At 51.9% G+C, this 17,242-nt stretch overlaps 1 protein-coding gene and 1 long non-coding RNA gene across 9 annotated transcripts in view; both read right to left on the reverse strand.

Annotated features, from left to right (window-relative positions):
• The window catches only part of ARHGAP22 (Rho GTPase activating protein 22), a 216,062-nt gene that overhangs the window by 17,036 nt on the left and 181,784 nt on the right, over positions 1–17,242 (reverse strand). For 3 of the 8 annotated variants that reach the window (XR_004026707.1, XM_003278162.4, XM_003278161.4), the window contains one exon: positions 16,068–16,196. The exons of 2 other annotated variants lie outside the window; for them this stretch is intronic. Coding sequence is in view for 5 of the 6 variants with exons in the window: in XM_003278162.4 (XP_003278210.1) it covers positions 16,068–16,196 (129 nt within the window). In the remaining variant the exon portion in view is untranslated. Of the gene's footprint in view, positions 1–16,019; positions 16,197–17,242 lie in introns of all 8 variants that reach the window. 3 more of the 8 variants (XM_030798184.1, XM_003278163.4, XM_030798187.1) reach the window with 1 other exon arrangement.
• Positions 4,504–15,642, reverse strand: LOC105739096. The gene is made up of 2 exons (XR_001114964.2): positions 15,477–15,642; positions 4,504–6,301 (listed from the first exon to the last, which is right to left on the reverse strand). It is a non-coding gene; the product is annotated as an uncharacterized LOC105739096 (long non-coding RNA).

Genomic DNA, 17,242 nt, shown 5'->3' on the forward strand with positions numbered 1-17,242 from the left:
ACCAGGCCTGAGTTCCAAAAAAAGCAACAGTTGCAGAGCTCAGTGATATCTGTGCCCTTTTGATAGGACACACACTTGCTAGTTCTCCACAGTCCCCACCATCCCCTCTCACTTCCAACCTAGCCCATGCTCTGCTCGTGTGGTCTTGACGGGTATTCGTTCACCTCTTCTGCTTTGACCTCTGGGGCACTGACTTCCCCCAAGGACACTGGGGCCAGGATAAGTAGGAAAGGTAGCAATGGGAAGCTACACCTCTCAGGACCAGAGGCCTCTGCTAGGACCTCAAATGAGCAGACAGTGGGCATCCAGGAGGAAGTGCCCATGGGCAGAGGGTCCCATGAGGGGAGAGGCTGACCTGGCAGTGCCCCTGGTGCCTGCCACCTGCCTCCTGCCTCCCTCCCCTTTCCTCCAGCTCTGCCCACTGCTTGAGTGGCATGAATCCATCTGGCTTCATGGGCCTGTGAGTGGGTAGGGCCTTCTCCCTGGGTAGCGCTTTCCTCTTTGGTCTGGGCAAATTTCCTACTAGCCCTTGGAAGAAAGCTCAGAAGTCCCTCCTATGTGAGCTGCCCCAGATCCTCCCTTCAGCTTTCCCTCCCCTCTGTCACAGCCCTGACTGCCACTACTCCAGACAGTGTGAGGACACTCCCCTCTGCTGGGTTGCTGAACTGCCCAGAGCCACATGCTGGGCTTGCAGCAGAGGCCAAGGAGAGCCAGTGAAGGAGGGACCAAGTTCTCCAGGGCCGCCACCCATCTCAACTCACAGCGTTCAGCCCCACCCTCAGCTCACAGCTGACTGAAGGCCACAGTCAAGGAAGAGATACATGGGGAAAAAATTCCAAAATTCTCTCTGGAAGCCCATGGAGCATGGGTAATTCCACCCAGCCATCTCTTGGCTCCAGCCCTGCCTGCTGTCCCATCTTCTACCCCCAAAACTCCTGCTGTCTGTCTGTCCATCCACCTTTCCATAACCCCTATACTTTGTGCCTGGCCCCACTCTAGGAATTAGAGAGCTGCCCTGAGGGCTGTAAACATATAAATCTCCCTGGGGCCTCCCCTGCTCCCTGTTCCCCCACGCACATTGTCCTCAGGATAAAGCCTAAACTTGGCAGGCAGGCAAGGCCCTGCCCCACTCCCTCCACCAGACCCTAGGGGTGCAGAGCCTGGGCCAGCCCAGGATTTGCACAGTGCCCGCACATCCAGGCAGCTCCCAGCCCCAGCACAACCACTACCCCTCTGCTCCCCCATGGCACCTTCCTGACCACTTTCCCAAAACAGGGATGGAAGAGCCAGGAAAGGGACATCCACAGGGTCCTGGGCACTTCTAGAGAGAACAGGTTCAGGGAGGAGATGATGCTGAAACCAACGTCTAAAGATGAGCAGGAGGTAGCCAGGTAGGCGGACGGGGGTGCAGGGCACATGATGGAGGAGCATGGGCATCAGAGGGCAGGGGTGAAGGAGCATGGTTGGCAGTACCCTGCCCTGGCATGGTGGGGCTGGGGTGGGGACACGGGAAAGTAGGCGATGTTCAAGGCCAAAGGTCACAGAGACAAAGATTCTGGGTCTGCATGCACTGCTCTGGTGCACATCCTGGCTAACCCACTGAGGAGAGGAACTGCCTCCCTTTCCTGGGGCTCAGTCTCTCCATCTATGAAATCTATAAAATGGGATGATCACACCTGTCTTTAGGGGGTGCTGTGAGGGTGAGACTTCCCTGAGGCCCAGCCCCCAGGTACCACCAGGCTGCAGACTGGCCCCACATTCCCAGCTGGCCACTGGAACCCTTGGAGGGGAGCTGCCAGGAGACGTGAGAAGGTCTCATTCCAGCTCAGCCTCCCAAGAGGCTTCCTTCCCAGCGGCCCTCTTGTGGGAGGCACCCTGTGCTGGGGCTTCTGGGCCCGGCCTCCCTTATTAGGGGCCCCACCAATCCCTCCCCTCATCAGGGTCTCTCGGGAGCCTGGCAGGGCCTGCCCCCGCCTGGCTGAACTCCCTCAGCTCTCCTGGCACCCTCGGAGGGGAGCCTTGCCAAGAACTAGTTCCAGTAGGTTTGTCAGCTCCCTGGAAACCCAGCCATCGTGTGGGTTCCTCGAGGTCCCAGCCCATGCTCTTCACAGAGCACTGGCTCTGCCACTGCAGGGGAAACTGGCAGAGGCTGCCTCTCCTCTTGATGAACTTGCTGCCAGGCCTCCCCCGCCAGCGTTCCCCTGGCAAAGCCGTCCCTCACTCCCCTCCCTGGGAATCCCACACCGGAGAGGAAGCCCAGGCAGAGCAGTCCGCTGGCTCCAGTCTGCGTCCTCTATGACCCTGGGCACTGTCCTAAGCCTCTCTGAGCTGGGTTTGGCCATCTCCCGGGGTGTGAGCGTCCACGGGAGATCGACCACATCAGGCACCCGGGAGCAGGAGCTTTGAAATGCAGCTTTCTCCGGACCTTGCAGGGTCAATTCCTGGACAAGTTCTGCCTGCCCCTGAGTCCCACCCCCAAGGCCGCATCAGGGAAGGGAGACCTGGGATTCCCTCTTGGAGCTGATCCCGGAGCACAGTGGAGCTGCGCAGCAGGTCTGCTTCAGTCATATGCCTGCTTTTCACTCTTACAGGAGCGGGCAATGACATAGTCTGGGAAGAGGCACAATGAGGAAAGTAATTCTAAAATTCTCTCTAGAGACTCCCAAACTTTAGGTAATTCCACAGTTTCCCTCTTGGCTCCAGGCCTTCCTGCTCTCAGGTCACCTGTACCCCAACATTCACCATCTTCCATGCAACCACCCCACCCTTTGTCCGTCAGTGCAGGGACTCACTGGCCGGCCAACTCTGTCACTTCCAGGCTCTGCGCTATATATTAGGGAGCTTCAGAATTGCCCCCAGGGCTGTAAGCGGTAAGCTCCACCAGCCAGCCGGCACAGCTGAAAACTCTCCTGCTCCCCACCCGTCTAGGCCTGGAGGAGCACAGCAGAGGCTAAGCTCACCTGGAAGGGTCCTGCCCTGGGCAGTCCACCCCAGGGCAGAAGTGATTCCCTCCTCCTGGGGCCTCCGGTCCCACACCCCTTCCTGTGGCCCAGGTAGGCTTGGGGTCAGAGCATGAGGCTCGGATCCCTCTGGGTCCCCTCCGTAGTTCGGGGTGGGGAGGGATCCTTTGCAAGTCCCTGCGCCCCTCCCAGACTCTAAGTCCTCGTCTCTACATGCGGGACGCCCACAGCCAGCAGGAGATTGGAGGGCGCCTCCGGTCCCTGCCCCTTCCCTCGGACACGCACGACCCCCGCCCCCTGGGAACCGTCCCGCAGCACCAGATCCGCGGTGACACCCAAACTCCCCCAGGCTCCCCGCCGACCCCCGCGAGACGCATGCGCGGCGCTCTCCTCGCCCGCTGCGCCGGTCCCGGCTTCGAGCGCCTCTCTGGCCCGGAGACGCAGCTTCTCTGGCGGGCCCGGGGGCGCCCGCACCCCGTCCCGCCCCTACCTGGGGCGGCGGGCGCACAGCAGGCGGGCAGGCGGCAGGGCGGCCGCGGGCAGGCGCGGCACCCGGAGTAGGCCCGCGCGGCCGGCATCAGGCCCATGGCGCGCCCAGGCGCGGCGGCGCGGCGGCAGCTGGAATGCCCGGCACGCGCGCAGGTAGCGTCTTGCCCGCCGCCCGCCCGCCCCGGCCAGCGCCGCCCCAGGCCCGGACCCTGAGGCGAGGGAGGGCCCAGGATCTGTGAGTTGCCTGGGATGCCACGCCCGAAGTCGGCCCCCGTGAGGGATCTCCGGTGTCAAACTTCACACCCTTTCCCCTAATGCCCCACGTTCCCGGGCACCGCAGGAATCCCTTCCCTCTTTACCCAGGACGCGCTTTCGAGCGCCCGCTCAGCCCTTCGCCTGGGAAGCAGGTGTTCCAGGTGAGGCAATGGAGGTCCAGGGAGGTTAGGTAACTGAGTCTGGGTCACCCAGCAAGGAGGAGGGCGCTGTCTTCACAGTGGGGGTCCAGGCTCCAGGCCCTCCTGGCCTCTTCCTGCCTGGGCATCCTAGTGCCAGAGATAGTGGTTTGGACTTGACATACAGTATGCCCCTGAGCAGTCTGAGGGGTATTAGCTTCCCTATATTACCGAGAATCAGAGAGGTTGTGTGATTTGCCTAAGGTCATACAGCTGGTGATGGACCTTCATTAACACCTACATGATCTTTCTGCAAAGCCTGTGTTCTTCTCGGGTTAAGTTTCTGAGACCAGCCCACAATCCCCATACTTCCAAAGGGTGAAGGCTGGAATGGGTACACCAGGAAGGCAGGTGGACAGAGAGGCACGGCTAGGGGCAGTGCAACGCCAGTAGCAGGGATGGGAGTCCCAAGGGTAGGAGCGCAGAATTCTTAAGGGAGGGATTTGCGGCCCTGGGGCTGGAAGAGGCTGGGGCCCTTCTTCAAGCTGGATGTACAGAGCTGGGTCACGCCTCTTGCTCATTCTAGGCAGAGCCTGGCCTAGGGTGAAACAAGCCAGGCACTCACCACAGGGGCACAATTTAAGGGGCACCCAAAACCTCACTCAGTAACTAGGATAAACACTATTGTAATATTTTTAAGAATAAATATTAGGCAAACAATCTTTGATGAACAAAAGATCAAAGTTTTCAATACAGACAGGAGCAGCTATGCACTTGCGCAGGCCTTGAGGGTGAGTGCTTCCCACCCCAATCCCACCACACTCCTGCCTTTATTTCACATGTTCGCATTTGACCATGGATGTGGTTGGCTGAATAATGCCCTTCCCCCCAAGATGTCCTGATCCCTGGAACCTGTGGCTGCGTTATCTTACACAGTACAAGAGACTTTGTAGGTGTGATGAGGGCTGGAGAGGTTAACCTGGGTTATCTGAGGGGCCAGGTGCAATCATAGGGGTTCTTTTACGAGGAAGGCAGAAGGAAGTTTGACCACAGTGGAGGCGGCGGGGGCAGGACAGAGGCAGAGACTGCAGTGCTGAAGCCACAGCCAAGGCCTTGCTGTAGCCCCTGGAAGGTTAAAGATACAAGGAACTGCTTCTCCCCATGTCCTACGAGAAACCAGTCCTGCTGACATTTGGATTTTAGCCTTAGAAGACTGGTTATGACTTCTGACCTCCAGAACTAGAAGATAATCACGTTGTGTTAAGCTGCCAAATTTCTGGCAGTTTGTTAGAGCTGCAATGGGGACCTAATATAAGGATATTTTTGTATTAATGTTCATTTTTTAAAAGATTACAATAAAATATCTTGATTACTGAGTTTTTTTGGTGCCCCCTTACATTTTGTGCCCCAGGCCAGTGAGGATCCCTAGTCCTGGCCCTGACACTGAGTATGAGGGCTAAGGTCCTCAAAACTGGGAGTGGGGCTGCAGAGCTGTTTTCTCCCTCCCCAGAGCTCAGGTGAACATGAGGGTGCCAGGGCAGGTTGGTGCAGGGTGTCACAAGCCAAGGAATGTCTGTCTTCCACCTACCAACAGAGCCTGGCATTCCCACGGCCCAGGGACCCGCCAGCTCTGGGCAGCCCTGTGCATGTCAAAGAGCAGGGGCCAAGGGTTCAGCAGAAGCTCCCGCCAACCGGGGGCCGGCAGGCTTCTCTCAGGTGGGCAGGCAGGATCTGGTGCCGACATGTTTTCTCTGCTCTGAGCCATGGTTTTCCTGCCTGTGTCTTCAGAGTCAGACTGGTCAGTCTCTGCAGTGTGCCCTCCACCCCTACCCAGGAGCCCCACATGGCTAGAAGCCTGCAGGCGCCACCCATTAGAAGGCTCTGACAGGCACTGCCACATTGAGCTCCAGGTGAAGCCCTGGCCCTGCCAATGCCCACCCCACCTCAGGGGTGGTTTTTAGCGGTGGGGCCTGTTGGGGATGGGAGTGCAGAGACAGTCATGAGACTGCCTTCTCGGGGCAGGGCTAGGGAGCTGACAACCTGAGTCTGTCCTCTCACACAAGCAACCCAGTAACAGTTGGCTTCTTCACTCTGGATGGTCTTTGTCTCTGAGCTGTGTGTACAGCAGCTCCCTGGCTAGGGCTGGGATCCAGGACCTCAGGGATTGCCTCTTCCCTCAGTCTTATGTCCCCCTCCCCCATCAAGAAAACTCAGATCTAGTGGGTAGAATGCGCTGAGGCCTACCTGGCAACAGCATCCAGCGATGAGCTTACCCTGGAGGTGGGCTGTGCTGCCCTCAGCCCCACTGTGTGTTGTTAGGTAAGTTGCTGAACCTCTGAGTCTCTGCTGCCTCCAGATTGTACCAAACTCCTGGCAAGGGCAGCCCATAGCCAGTGTGAGCTCCCTTCCTCTTCTCTCAGGGTGTGTGGGCTGAAGTCCTCCAGGGCCATTTGGAACAAGCTGAGAGATGAAGATCCAACCCTAGGATACCCTGAGGCTTCCTGGCATCCTGCTCTCTACAGCAGGCAGCCAGCACCCAGGCTCTGCACTCCAGCAGACCTAGGCCGAAATGCCAGCTTCCCACTTATCTGTGGTTTGGACAAAATGCTGGAGCCTCCTTGATTCTGTCTCCTCACCAAAAGTGGGATATAATGGGACTGATTTCATAGGGCTATTGTCAAGCTCAGCAGGGACACAGAGTCCAGGACAGGAAATGCTGGGGTCCCCAGGGGTTCATCCCCATCTTAGCAATAATTGAGACAAACTCTTTTCTGGTTCTGTGATCTGAGATCTATTGAAACCAGACTGAAACCAAACTGGCCAAGCTGATGGGCATTTCTCATCAGAGCTGCTGAGAAGGAAGGGCTTAATGAACCAGCAAGGTGGTTAAAAGAGTGTTGAACGTTAGCGTCCTGACCTTTGCAGGAAGCAGTGGTGACAGCCCCCTGTAAATCATCCTGACTAGCTTACCATGCTTTCCCTAGATAAGGCAGCTGCTCTGGCCTTTGTTCTGGTACACAGCTCTGTGGCTGTCCCATCAGAGGGGGTGGGGGAGGGTGGCTGTGGCTGGAGGCCATTTCCTCTGCCTTGGGGATCCAAGTTCTCAGGCTCCTGGGGCTCTGGCAGGGTAGAAGCCTTGAGCGCTGCAGGGGAAGGAGGCCCAAGTGTGCTCAGAACACCCTCTATACCTAGAAGAGGCCAGGCCTGCCCTCTATGAGCCTGGACAGGATCCAAGGTCCATAGTGACATCTTCTCCACTTGAGTACATGAACCCTCAGGGCCCACTAGAATGGACGGAAGGCACCAGAACTAGTCTCAAGTACCCCTCTGCTGGCTTAGTGACCTGAGGCCTAGCCCAGGTCTGCAAGAGTCCTTTCTCTCCCCTTTTGGAAGGGCTGCCTGGAAAAGCCCAGGCCCACTGGCCAGGCAGGTTGACATTCATAGGAACTAGAAATAAGACTGTTTCCTTGAATCTCCCAGTAGGGCTGTGATATAGAGCAAGCAGTGCTGGGGAGAAGTGGTCCACTAGGACCTTGGGCCCCACCACTGGCAGCCTGGCCTGGGGGTAATCACCTTTCACTCTGAATCTGATTATGCCTCCAGGGCTTCCTTTTAGAGATGCCATTCCATCAAATGATGACCACTACCAGCTAACAAGGTTGCATTGTGTCCCACCTGGTTGTCCCAAAGTTGGATTTTTTCCATGTCACATGTCCTGCCCTAGGGCTTCAGGGAGCTGTATTTCTCCCTTCTTTCTTCCACCCATGACTCCAGAGGAACCCAAGGGCAGGAGAGTTGACTCCTGGGGGTCTGAGAAAAGTCTCCTGAGGGCTGTGAGATTCCCACACAGCCAGGCCAGGGCACTGCAGTTCCGATGATGACCACAGGCCTACTGCCTGTCTCCGGCCCCCCATGCCCCGCCCCAGCACCAAGCAGTCACTCTGGGCGGGGACACCTTTTCCCAGCTGGGCTCCTTGCCCCAAGACTGCCTTCTGCGCTGTCACTGGTAAGGTTGGGACCAACAGCTTCAGGGCTTTGCTTGGTGGTGCCTGCTGGCTGTAGTGCTACTTAGCACCAGTCCCAGCCCCCAGACTTCTGAATCTAACTGCCTGCTCAGCGTCTCCACTGGTTTAATGACTCACAGACACCTCAAACCTAAACGTGTCCAAACAGAGCTATGGTCTTGCCATAGCCTCCCAAACCAGCTCTGTGCTAAGTCTTCCCTTCTTACTTCATAACAACTCCAGCCTCCAGATGCCCAGCCAGACACCTTGGAGTTAGCCTCCACTGCGCCCTTCTTCACATCCACAGCCAGGAGAGCTTATTGTCCTACTTGCAAAATAGAGTTGGAATCCGATCACTTTCACTACCCTGACCACAGGGAGAGCACCCCATTCTCTTGCTTGGGTTATTGCAAATTCATCTTCAGCTCCCCCTTGCACAACTCTGGTCAGCAGGCAGAGTGGTCCTCTTAAATGATGTATTACATCAAGACATTTCTCGGCTCAAGGCCCTCCAATGTCCCCTCCTCATTTCAGAGTAACAGCAGCCGGGCGGGGCGCGGTGGCTCACACCTGTAATCCCAGCACTTTGGGAGGCCAAGGCGGGTGGATCACAAGGTCAGGAGTTGGAGACCAGCCTGGCCAAGATGGTGAAACCCTGTATCTACTAAAAATACAAAAATTTTTAGCCACCCACGTGGTGGCAGGTGCCTGTAATCCCAGCTACTCGGGAGGCTGAGGCAGGAGAATCGCTTGAACCTGGGAGGCAGAGATTGCAGTGAGCCCAGATAGTGCCACTGCACTCTAGCCTGGGCGACAGAGCAAGACTCGGCCTCAAAAAAAGAAGAAGAAAAAAAAAAATAGTAACAGTGGCTGGGTGTGGTGGCTCATGCCTGTAATCCCAGCACTTTGGGAGGCCGAGGCAGGTGGATCATTTGAGGTCAGGAGTTCGAGACCAGCCTGGCCAACATGGTGAAACCCCTGCTATACTCAAAATACAAAAATTAGTTGGGTATGGTGGTATGTGCTTGTAATCCCAGCTACTTGGAAGGCTGAGGCAGAAGAATTGCTTGAACACAGGAGGCAGAGGTTGCAGTGAGCCAAGATTGTGCCACTGCACTCCAGCCTGGGCAACAGAGCGAGACTCTGTCTCAAAAATGAAATAAAATAAAACAAAATAAAATAACAGCTAGAGTACTGAAAGGGGTCCAGGAAGCCTCTACCTTCTGGCCACTCCCATCTGGCTCCCTTCCTCCCTCCCTCCAGCCCATCTGCCTCTGTGCTGGTTCTAGACCACATCAGATGTTCTGCTTTTGCCCAAGCTATGGCCTCCGTCTAGCACACTTCCACTAGATGTCCCCTTGACTCACTTTCTCACCTCTTTCAACACCGTATGAACAATGAGATAACACTTCATACCTGTTAGGATGGCTATTTAAAAAAAAACAAAAAAAACCAGAAAACAAGTGCTGGTGAGGATGTAGAGGAACTAGAAACCTTTTGTACCGCCAGTGGGAATATAAAATGGGGCAGCCACTGTGGAAAATGGTCTGGAGGCTCCTCAAAAAATTAAAAATAGAATTACCATATAATCTAGCAATCCCACTTCTGGGTACATACCCCAAATAATTGAAATCAGGGACTTAAAGAGATATTTGCATACTCATATTCACAGCAGCATTATTCACAATAGTTGAAACACAGAAGCAACTCAAGTGTCCATCAATGGATGAATGGATAAGCAAATGTGGTATATCCATACAATGGAATATTATTTGAGCTTAAAAAAGAGAGAAATTCCAATATTCCACATAGATGAAACTTGAGAACATTATGCAAAATGAAATAAGCCAGTCACAAAAAGACAAATACTACAGGATTCTACTTATATGAAGTACTTAGAGCAGTCAAATTTATAAAGACAGAAAGTAGAATGGTACTTGCCCAGGGCTGGAGGGAGGAAGCCAGAGTTTCAGTTTGGGAAGATGAAAAAGTTCTGGAGATGGATGGTGGTGATGGTTGTACAACAGTGCGAATACACTTAATGCCACTGAATTGTACACTGTACACTGCTTTCTTCCCTGCTGAGTCCTCTGCCTGCATGTGACAGGTCTCAATAAGTGTGATGAATGAATGAGAACTAGTACTGAGAGAGAACTGAGCACTTTATGTCCATTTTCTCTCTTAATTCTTATGACAATCCTGCAAAAAAGATATTATTCTTCCTATTTTGCAAACAAGGACACAGAGGTACAGCGAAGATAAGAGGTGTGCCAGGTCATGCAGTAAGCAAGTGGCAGAGCCAAATCACACCTAGACCCAAGCCTGTTGCCAAAGCCTCACTCTCCCTCCTCTCACACTTCAATGCAATGGGCTTGGCTAAGCCCCTTCCTATGCATATAAATTCCAGGCTTTAAGGGGGCTTGCAGACTCTCTGCAGATAACCAGGCAAGGGACACACAGGGTCACTGGGGACCCTGTGACTATTGTCTCCCTTCTCTCTCCTCTCAGAGAGAGCTGGCAAGGAGACAGCTGGCAAGGAGGTACTGCCTCATGCATCCTTCTGGGACTGTGTTCCCTGAACTGGGCGTGGAAGTTCAGAGATCAGTTTGAGGAGTATTGGCCTCTTAACAATATCAAGTCTTCTCATTCCTGAACATGGAATGTCTTTCTTCTTATTTAGATCTTTTTCAATTTCTTTCAGCAATGCTTTGTTATTTTCAGAATATAAGTTTTATACTTCCTTTTGCTAAATTTATCCCTAAGTATTTTACTCTTTTGGATGCTCCTGTAGATGAAATTTTCTTAATTTCGTTTTCAGTTTGCTCATGGCTACTGTACACAAATACAATTGGTTTGTATATACTAATCTTGTATCCTTCAACCTTGCTGAATTTTTAATTAATTCTAATCTTTTTTTGTACTTTCTGTATACAAGATCATGCCATCTGCAAACAGAAATACTTTAATGTCTTCCTTTTCAATCAAGCTTCATTTTATTTCATTTTCTTGCATAATTGACCTGGCTAGAACCTCTAGTACAATGCTGAATAGAAGTGGTGAAGGCAAGAATCCTTGTCTTGTTCCTGATCTTGGAGGAAAAGTACCCAGTATTCCTCGATTAAGTATGATATTATCAGTGGGCTTTTCGTAGATGCCCTTTATCATAGAAGTTCCCTTCTATTCCTAGGGATAGAATAGAAGTTCATTTCTATTCCTAGTTTCTGGAGTGTTTTATTCATTAAAGGGTGCTGGATTTTATAAAATGCTTTTTCTAGTCTACTAAGACGGTCATGTGTTTTTGTCCTTTATTCTGTTAATATATTACATTAATTGATTTTCAGACATCAAATTACCCTTCCATTCTTATGATAAATCTCATTTGGTCATGGGGTATAATTCTTTGGATTCAGCATGTTAGTATTTTGTGGATGATTTTTGTATCTATATCCATAAGAGACATTGGTGTTCCAGCAATCATTCTCTGTCCCTCCTGCACCATCAATCTTTTGCAATGATGCTTTGTCTTCCAACTTAAAAAAATAAACGAACTTCCTCTTTATCTCACCTCCTCCTCCAGCTGCTGTCCCCATTTCTCTCCTTCCCTTTTCTGCAAACGTTTTGAAAGAGTTGGCTATGCTGACACTCCATTTCCCCTCCTATCATCCTTTCTCATTCCCTTTATTATCAGGCATTCCACAAAAGCCCCTTTGCTCAAGTCACCAATGACTGCTCAGCTTTCACCCTCTGGTTGATCTATCAGTAGCACTTGGCTGCAGTTGATCACTGCCCTCGTTCCTTCACTTGGCTCAGGGACCCTGGTGGCTTCTGGCTGTCCTCCCTCTTGGGGCTTGCTCTCTTTCTCACCCTCTCTGCTGTCCCTCCACCCGCTCTGGGCTGTCTCATCCAGCCTCATGACTTCAAACCCCATCTATGTGCTGATGGCCCCCTAAATTCTCTCTCTAGCCCAGTCCTCTCTCCTGATTTCTAGGCCGAAATATCTACCTGCCTACTTGACATCTAAACTTGAGCATCTTATAGGTATCTCAAACTAGGCCCATATCTTCCTTCCAAATAGCTGCAGTTCCCGTAGTCTTTCTATCTCAGTTAATAGCTAACCCATTAGCTTCCCATTGCTTAGACCAAAACATCCCAGAATTACCCTTAACTTCTCTCATTCATTCTCATACACCTCTCGTCCATCTTAGCAGGGGAATACCACTGGCTCTACCTTCAAAATAAATCAAGAATTCAATGACTTCTTATCGCCACCGCCACTGGGCCAGGCCACCCTCACCTCTCACCTGCACTGTTGTGTAAGGAGCTCCTAACTGGCTTTGGTCTCTTCTCAACATGGCAGCCAGAAGGATCGTGGTAGAAGATGGGCCAGGCTCTTCCACTTCTCTGTTCCATACCATGAGGTGCTAACAGCTCTACCATGATGACAAGGCCATTCATTCTTTGGTCTCTCTCCTCCCCTTTGCCCACTCTGCTCTGGCCACACTGGCCTCCTTGCTGTTCTTCTGGGATGGGCCCCCTACCTCTGCCTGTGCTGTTATCCACCCTTTCTTTCCTTCTACTAAAAAGTTACCAAACCCTAACCCTATCTCTTGTGTTCCCCTCCCTGCCTCTTCTGTCCCCACTGTGCCCACCACCATCTAACCTGCCATGTGCCTGCTCAGCTGGTCACCTGCCTCCTCTACTAGCACATGAGAACTATGAGGCCTATGCCTGTCCTCCAGCTCGCTGCTGTCTCCTCAGCCCCTAGAACATTTGCGAGTCCATTGCAGATTGGCTGAATGACCAAATTAATTCCCAAATGAGAGGCACTCCAGCTGTGGCCACAGCTTGGTGGGCTGGTCAGGCCACCAGCAGTGAGGCTCCCCGACCACTGGCCTGCTCCCACTTCTCAAGGGAATGGTTGGGCTGTCCCATCTGCAGCAGGCATGCTGCCCACTCCTGTCTGTCAGAGGTGGCCTGCCGGTGCCAGAATAAGCACCCCAGGAAGAGCTCAGGGGCTCTGTTACAAAACAGTCAAAGAAGGACTGATCCTCTAAGCCTCCTTCCCAGGGGATACGGGCTAATAACAGCTCTTCCAGAAAACCTTCAGGGGCCAACTGAGCCCACCTGCCAGCACCATGCATGCCCAGACACGTCTGGCATCGCTAACTCCTGAGATTTCTGCATTTCCTCTATACTCCCGGGAGAAAGGAGATAAGCGCCTTTGATGGCAGTTCCTGTTTTAATGGTTGTGAGTTCTTCAGCACACAGCCTGGGAAGGCAGATAAATGCCAGGCCTGGGAAAGGGGTCAGTCTAGGGTCTATGTGGGATTCTGCCAAAGATCCCCAATTCTGAGCAAGCAGAGAGGGAGATGGACATGTGGCTGGGGAGCCAGGCCTGCTGGGTGCAGGTCTTGGTGCAGCTCTTGGACGGGCTATTTGGGCCAGGACCAAGCACAGTCTTTGAGGTCAGAACATCCACCTCCACTTCTCAGTTCTGCCCCCTAGCTGGCTGTGTCATCTTGGGCAAGTCATCTCACTTCTTTGACCCCAAGTTTCTCCCTTTGTTTCATTTATTTTTTATATGCACACATCTAGAAAAGCACTTAAAGCATAAATGTGCAGATGAACATGTTATTGTAAAAGGAACACCTGTTTAACTATCCAAGCCAAGCTAGAGAACATTTCAGATATGTATGCCCTTCTCCCATCCCATCTTAACCTCTTCCCTCCTCCCTACTATCCTGACTTTCATGGCATTCATTTCTTTGCTTTTGTTTATATTCTGTTGCCTATCTATCTATAAATAACATAGTTTACTTCTGCCCTGTGTTTCAACTTTATATAGGTAGATAATACACCATGTTATTTTGTTTGTTTGTTTGGGTTTAGTTCCACATTGTTTTTAAGATTCATGCATGTAGGTGGCACTGTAGTGGATTCATTCCCATTGTTGTGGTGTTTCCCATTGTAAGACTGAGTCATAGTTATTCATCCATTGTATTGTTGCTGGGCATTTGGGTTAGTGTCAGGCTATCATCAATAAGGCTGCCATGAACATCCCATGTATCCAAGTCTCCTGGTGTACCTGTGCACACATTTCTATGTGGGACACGCTTCATATGGAATTGCTGGGACACAGGTGTGCACAGCATCAACTTCAGCAGACACTGCTGATTTCCCTAGCAATATGTGCAAGTTTCTATAGCTTTCTATCCTTATCACCACTTGAAACTGTCTTTTTCATTTAGTCATTTAGTCATTCTGGTGGGTGCATACAAGTATCCCATTGTGATTTAATTTGCAATTCCCTGATTACTGATGAGGTTGTGCACAGCAGCCTATGTTCACTGGTCATGAGGATTTCTTCTTTTAGGAAATGCCTGTCCAAGTCTCTTGCCCATGCTTCTGCTGCCTTGTCTGTTTTCGCCTCATTCATTTGTAGGAGTTTGGGGAGCGAGTAATTTGATGACCATATGTGTTGCAAACACCTTCACCCAATCTACAGCTTATCTTTTCATTTTCTTAATCTACCTTTTACAAACAGATGCTCTTCATTTTATAAAATATAATTTATCAACAATTTCATAATAGATAGTGTTTTTTTGTAACTCATTTAAAAATTCTTTCTCTACCCCAAGATTATGATAATGCTCCTTCCCTGTTGCTCAAAATTGCCACCTGTCATACATCAAAGTCCAACTACGTAAGATTCTGCTTCTGGGCTCTATTCTGTTCCACTGGTTCACTTTCAGCAACCTGGAACCAAAGCGACTGCGAGGCTGCAGAAATCCCTGGGTGGGCTCAGGCCTTTCCAGGCCATTAATCTAGGGCCCTAAGTCAAATGTGCTGCAACCTTCAGGGATCAAGGAGACCAAGGCTCACAGTGTGATATCATTCATGAAGCCTGAGAGAACAACTTTCACTCTCAACATTATATTGACTCTTCCTTGTAAGGGATTTATCATTGAATGAAAGGTGGTCAGGCAGACCATAGCCAGGGGTGGGAGAGGAGAGTGGGCAAACAGAGGAGCAAAGGAAGGGGCTCAGCCTATGTGGCTTGTGAAATCTGGAGACTGGCCCAGAGCCCCAAAAGGTGAGTCCCTGCCCAGACTGTATGCTGATCAAACACCACAGGGAGAAAGAGGACGTCCATAGCTTGTGTGGTCAGAGCCCGGCCAGCTTTCAGACTCCCAGTCTCCACATTCAGCAGGGAGTCGGTGGCCCTGGCCCCAATGCCATGGTGATCCCATTATGAAAGATCTTTTCATGACCACTTCATATGGACACCAACCTAGAGATAGTGACTGCACGGCTGGGAGTCACCTTTCATTTCTCTCATACCGCATGTCCAGACCATAGGCAAAACCTGGCAGCTCCACCTTCAGGATACACCTGCGGCTGGCCACTTTGCACCATCAGCTGCATGCCCACCCCATGGACTCTCCTGGCCTGCTGTGTCTACTCCTGTCCCTCTAAGGTCCACTCCTCATGTGGTGGCCAGGGGGCCTTTTTCATAAATCTGACTCAGGTCCTCTGTGTCTCCTGCTCTGAGCCCTCCTGGTATCCCACTGTATATAGAACAAAATAAAAAATCCCCACCAGGACTCCAAGGCCTTGGCGACCACTCTTACCTCAGGCCCTCCCACTCTCCTGGTCTTTACTCCCTCGGGGCCCCGGGCTTCCTGACATGCCTTGTGTTCCCAAAGCTCGTCCCTACCTCAGGGCCTTTGCATGTATCCATGTCTCTGCTGGAATGCTCTTCCCCAGCATGTCCCCAGCTCCCTGTCGCTGCATTAAGCCTGCTTGGCCACTCCACCTAACCACACCCCCGCCGTCCTCTCACTGAGCTTCACTGGTTTTGTGGCATGTCTCACCCCTGGACACCACGAGACACATGTCCTTGTCTACCATCCCTCCCACAGAGAATGGAGATGAGGGAAGGTGGAGGTGTGGCCTATCCTCATGAATTCCTCAGCCCTGGAATTGAATCCAGTACATTTAGACGTCTAATACAGTTTTCAATAAAAGAGGAAGTGAGTACACGGCAGCCATTGGGTGACTCCCGAGGGCTGGCAGTGGAAGGGCCAGCCTGCTGTGAGAAGCACAGGATGCAGCCAGCAAGTCCTCAGTGAGCGGGGTCTTTGGGGCTCAGGACAGGCAGGGGGCATGATTACCTGGAGGCAAGGGTTCTAGAGGGTGGGCATGCGATCTACGGGCAGTACCTCCGCCCAGCGGGGCCCAGATGACCCGGCGGATGGCCTGCACCCAGTCCTCCATGTCACGCTGGGAGCTGGCCATGAGCAGGAGCGCCTCGGGGTTGGCCGGCACCTTCTCCCGCTCCCCGGCACCACCTGCAAGACAGGGAGACACAGGCTTACGCAGGGTCCCTGCCCGCAGCGCACTCTCCATCCCCGGCACTAGTCAGCGTTACTCCCTGTGGGATATTCCCAAAGTCCTTCCAGCAACAGCTGAGCTTTGCTTTTATCTCACAGTCCATCCCTTTCACACCTCATACCTCTTTCTTTGGAGCCTTTTCCCATTTTCTCTTTTTTCCCTTATTCTCACTTTGTTATTTTCTCATGCCAAAATAGAAATAATTTAATGCACCCCAGGACACTATTAGAAAATAAAGCATGCAGATGTTAGGCCAGCTCAGAGATTTTCAGTGCCCCAGGGTGGCCTCACTTTATGCTTTGTTTCAAATCAATTTTGCCCATTTTAAGAACACAGTTAAACATCACTATGTGCTTTTAACTTTGGCTCGGAGATTAGGGCCTCCCTTCCCCATCCTGAAGATAAGAGTCTCCGTATATATTAAGGTCACAGAGGCTGGATGTTAAACCAGGATGCAGCACAGAGCCCCAGAATTCTCCACCACACCCATCTCACGGCTAGACAGTGGATCGGTACCTAAAGGCAGAAGGATCGGAAAACTCGGACAGTTGCTTGTGAACTGACTTTCCCCTCTTCGGTTCTCAAGTTTTCATGTGTAAGCGAATTGATCTTTGGGAAATACAAAAAACTATTTATACTGAACTTTACAGGTAATTTTGGGGTTTTCAAGAACAAGTTTGTCTTTATACATCCTACCCCCGACATCCCAGGACTATCTGCCAATAGGGTGTGAGATCCACAGACCTGTGTTCCCAGGGGATGGGTGGGCCCAAGCCATGCTTTGCTGGAGCCTGTGACCCAGGGATGGAGAGCAGACAGGACCAGCGCTTACTGAGCACCTGGTACGTGCCTGGGACCCTTCTGGTAAGCACAGCTGCCACACACATGCCCTCCTGGGGTTCTTTATCGTCCACAGTGACTCCGTGAGGAAGGTACTATTTCCAACCATATTTTACAGATGAGAAAACTGAAGCACAGAGGAATTAAGCAACCTGTTGAATGC

Source organism: Nomascus leucogenys, chromosome 18, assembly GCF_006542625.1.
Source record: "Nomascus leucogenys isolate Asia chromosome 18, Asia_NLE_v1, whole genome shotgun sequence".
Classification (NCBI taxonomy): domain Eukaryota; kingdom Metazoa; phylum Chordata; class Mammalia; order Primates; family Hylobatidae; genus Nomascus; species Nomascus leucogenys.